The 2,958-nt window shown below is 50.9% G+C and overlaps 2 protein-coding genes across 2 annotated transcripts in view; both read left to right on the forward strand.

Moving 5' to 3' along the window:
- The window catches only part of LOC113801215 (uncharacterized), a 2,618-nt gene extending 1,386 nt beyond the window's left edge, over positions 1-1,232 (forward strand). Inside the window, exons 2-4 of the mRNA XM_070126559.1 lie at positions 1-473; positions 713-905; positions 1,126-1,232. The exon at positions 1-473 is cut by the window's left edge and continues 141 nt beyond it. Of these exons, the coding sequence (XP_069982660.1) occupies positions 1-473; positions 713-905; positions 1,126-1,232 (773 nt within the window). The remainder of the gene's footprint in view (positions 474-712; positions 906-1,125) is intronic.
- A 144-nt stretch (positions 1,233-1,376) lies between these two features.
- LOC138863012 (uncharacterized) lies at positions 1,377-2,770 on the forward strand. Its single transcript, XM_070126569.1, has 4 exons — positions 1,377-1,655; positions 1,800-2,121; positions 2,367-2,491; positions 2,534-2,770. Exons 1-4 carry the CDS (start codon positions 1,377-1,379, stop codon positions 2,768-2,770), a joined length of 963 nt encoding a protein of 320 aa, XP_069982670.1.
- The last annotated feature ends 188 nt before the right edge of the window (positions 2,771-2,958 follow it).

Genomic DNA, 2,958 nt, shown 5'->3' on the forward strand with positions numbered 1-2,958 from the left:
CACATGGCATATCATGGACCAAGAAACAGAAGGGAAAGGAAACGGTAGAGGTTGCTGGCATTCCTCCCCCATATAACATCACAGGCTGGGAAAGGTTCACCCTCTCCTTGAAGGACAAATTATCCCTCAAGGACAAGCAGAACCACTCGTGGGCGCCATTCGACATTCCCCTTTCGTGCCACTCACTGGAGATCTCCATCATAGGCAAGCACCTCACCCGCCAGTGCTCGCCCCAAACGCCCATGTGGGTGGTCCAGGGAAAGAAGGTCGACATTCCTCTGAACGAAGGAATCGAGGGAGTAAGAGAGGCCCTCACGCTCTTCTCTGTGCTGCCCTTCAGCCCTACATTCAATATCTGCGACGCGAGCTTCCCTTTAGGACTCCGTGACCAAAAGCTGGTGACAGGATCCAGGCCCTTGGAAGGCTCTGCATACAGCCTTTTCCTCAGTGTACTCCCTGACAACACGTTGAAGGTAATTATATTTAATCTCTCTTGCGGAAGCCACGTAAAATCGTGCCTTACCCTGGTTTGCCAATGGTCATAGCTACGTTCCCACACATCCGTGTAATCTACCTTATGACAGTTTATTCCTTGACCAATATTTTACAATATTACCGAGTACGAAACTGACAAGCTGTCGGAACTTTGCCTACAACACAAAGTAAATATATTAGTGCATTAGGCTGAGCGATTCTCTTCGAATGGGCACAGGTGGAGAGTGTGAGAGAGCTGTTGGTTTCGAACCTTAAGGCGACGCCCACGAGCATGGGGATTCGAGGCCGCGACGGAGACAGGTTCGTGGTGGTGCAACACCTTGTGTCTGGACGCGGCGCCGATGAGACTGAGGACCCGAGGCAACCCGATGCGAACGCCCGAGAGAAGGGAGACCTGTGCCAGAAACCAGGTGGGTGAACATTTAAAGATATATACAGCGTTTTCCAGATTCCTGTACACTCCCGCGAGGAGGGCGCCTGCCGGGACACAGGATGGGAACGAGAACTACTAGTCCCGCCTGCACTCTGGCAGCTGCCTGCTTGGAATGAAGCTTGTGGGGCAAAGCTATAGGGTACCCCTCGGGTGTATGTCGGGGCCTGCAGCCTGCAGCCCCCTTTTATGTGGGGCAGTGGTGGCAGGGGTGCCAGAGGTGGCGTCCACCCAGAGTGACTGCCTGAGGGTGAACCTCAGGCGTCAGGGTGGGGGCTTGGAACATCCACTCTTTGCGTCAGAATGATCGGTTGCCTCTGCTATCGAGGGAACTGGGGAGGCTGAGAGTTGGGGTGGCTGCTCTCTCGGTGAGAAGACCTGGCAGCGGCACGATCGTATTGTCCTGGGTGACTTCAATGTGGTATCTGGCTGTGATCGAGCTGGCTATAAGATGTCTATCAGTGCTCGTGGTTCAGGAGCTCATACCGGTAGCGAGAATAGCTTCCTTTTCCGGGACTTTTTAAGGTCCCAGAAATTGAGGATTTCTGGCTCCTGGTACCAGCCCCCAGATCCACATTGTTGGATGTGGTACATCAATGCTGATAATACTACCAAGGAGATCGACCACATACTCGTTAACACTCGTTGGAGGATCCTCCAGAATTGCAGGGTGTATAGAAGTGCCAAGTTCTGTGGCACTGACCATAAATTGGTTGTGGCTACCCTCCGGGTCGTTTCACAGCACTCAACAATCTGACAGACCTTGTACTTCAGTTTATTAGGAGTCTTGATGAGGTCGAAGGCCATTTCTTAGTAACTGACCTTCGGCCTGAATACCAAGCGCTGAGAAAGAAGCTCCAAGCTCCCTTCACAGGTGACAGCAGTTCGCTTATTAAGTCGCCAGATCGTCTCAAATCCTGTTGCAGTGTGGAAGTGTTGGGCTGAGTATTTTGAGCAGTTGTACCAGGTTGACCCACTAACAGTTAACTTGGATGCGGGTAGTGCCGTGATTCCGTTGCCGGACCCACCCATCAGTGAGGATCCATCCTCCTCAACTGAAGTCAGGGGGGCGATCTCCAAGATGAAGAGTGGCAAAGAAGCAGGAGTTTGTGGCACCCCAGCTGAACTGTTAAAGGCTGATGTTGAACCTATAGCACAGGGGTTGCATGCTGTCTTGGCTGCCATCTGGCGGTCCAGTACTGTTCCCCCTCACCTGTTGAGGTCTGAGGTCATCCCTCTCTGGAAGGGGGAAAGGGGGGCCGTTGGGACTGCAGCAATCACCGAGGCATCACACATCTCAGTATACCAGGCAAGGTTCTTACCCACATCCTTCTGAGACATGTCAGAGACCACCTACTGAGGCATCAGAGGCTGGAGCAATCTGGAATCACTCCTGTTATGTCTACAATAGACCATATCCTTGCGCTATGAGTCACTGTAGAGTGTGAGTTCGGGTGTGAGCTGCTTGCAGCCTACATTGATCTCAAGAAGGTTTTCGATATGGTGCATCAGGAATCACTCTGGGAGATCCTGAGACTGAGAGGAATTCCAGCAAGGATTATTGGAGTAATAGCAAGTCTGTATACTGGTACTGAAAGTGCTGTAAAGTGTAGTGGGGGCTTGTCGAGCTTCTTTCCTGTTAGTTCAGGAGTGAGGCAAGGCTGTGTTCTCGCACCAACGTTTTTCAATATTTGTATGGACTGGATACCGGGCAGAGCTACTGTTCAAAGTCATTGTGGAGCAACACTGGGCAGTATCAAGGTTACAGACCTTGACCTTGCCAATGATGTTGCTATTCTATCTGTCTCTGGAAACCCTAGTGGTGGCTCTGGATGCATTGAGTAATCAAGCGAAGCCCTTGGGTCTAGAGGTCTCCTGAACCATGACCAAGATCCAGGACTTTGGATTATATATAATATATATATATATATATTTTAGGAGAACCTGTTCGGTTGGTACATGCTTGCGGCAAGGACATTGAAGTTACAGACAGCTTTACATACCGTGGTAGTGTAGTTTTATAACTCTGGGCT

The sequence above is a fragment of the Penaeus vannamei genome, chromosome 1 (assembly GCF_042767895.1).
Source record: "Penaeus vannamei isolate JL-2024 chromosome 1, ASM4276789v1, whole genome shotgun sequence".
In the NCBI taxonomy this organism is placed as follows: Eukaryota; Metazoa; Arthropoda; class Malacostraca; order Decapoda; family Penaeidae; genus Penaeus; species Penaeus vannamei.

Excerpts from the sequence above, each read along its gene's own strand:
- LOC138863012 (XM_070126569.1), top strand. The coding sequence starts at position 1,377 with ATGTCTATCAGTGCTCGTGGTTCAGGAGCTCATACCGGTAGCGAGAAT. Across the intron at positions 2,122-2,366 it reads GGCTGCCATCTGGCGGTCCA|AGTGTGAGTTCGGGTGTGAG; the intron begins GTACTGTTCCCC and ends GAGTCACTGTAG. Across the intron at positions 2,492-2,533 it reads TTCCAGCAAGGATTATTGGA|TGTAGTGGGGGCTTGTCGAG; the intron begins GTAATAGCAAGT and ends AGTGCTGTAAAG.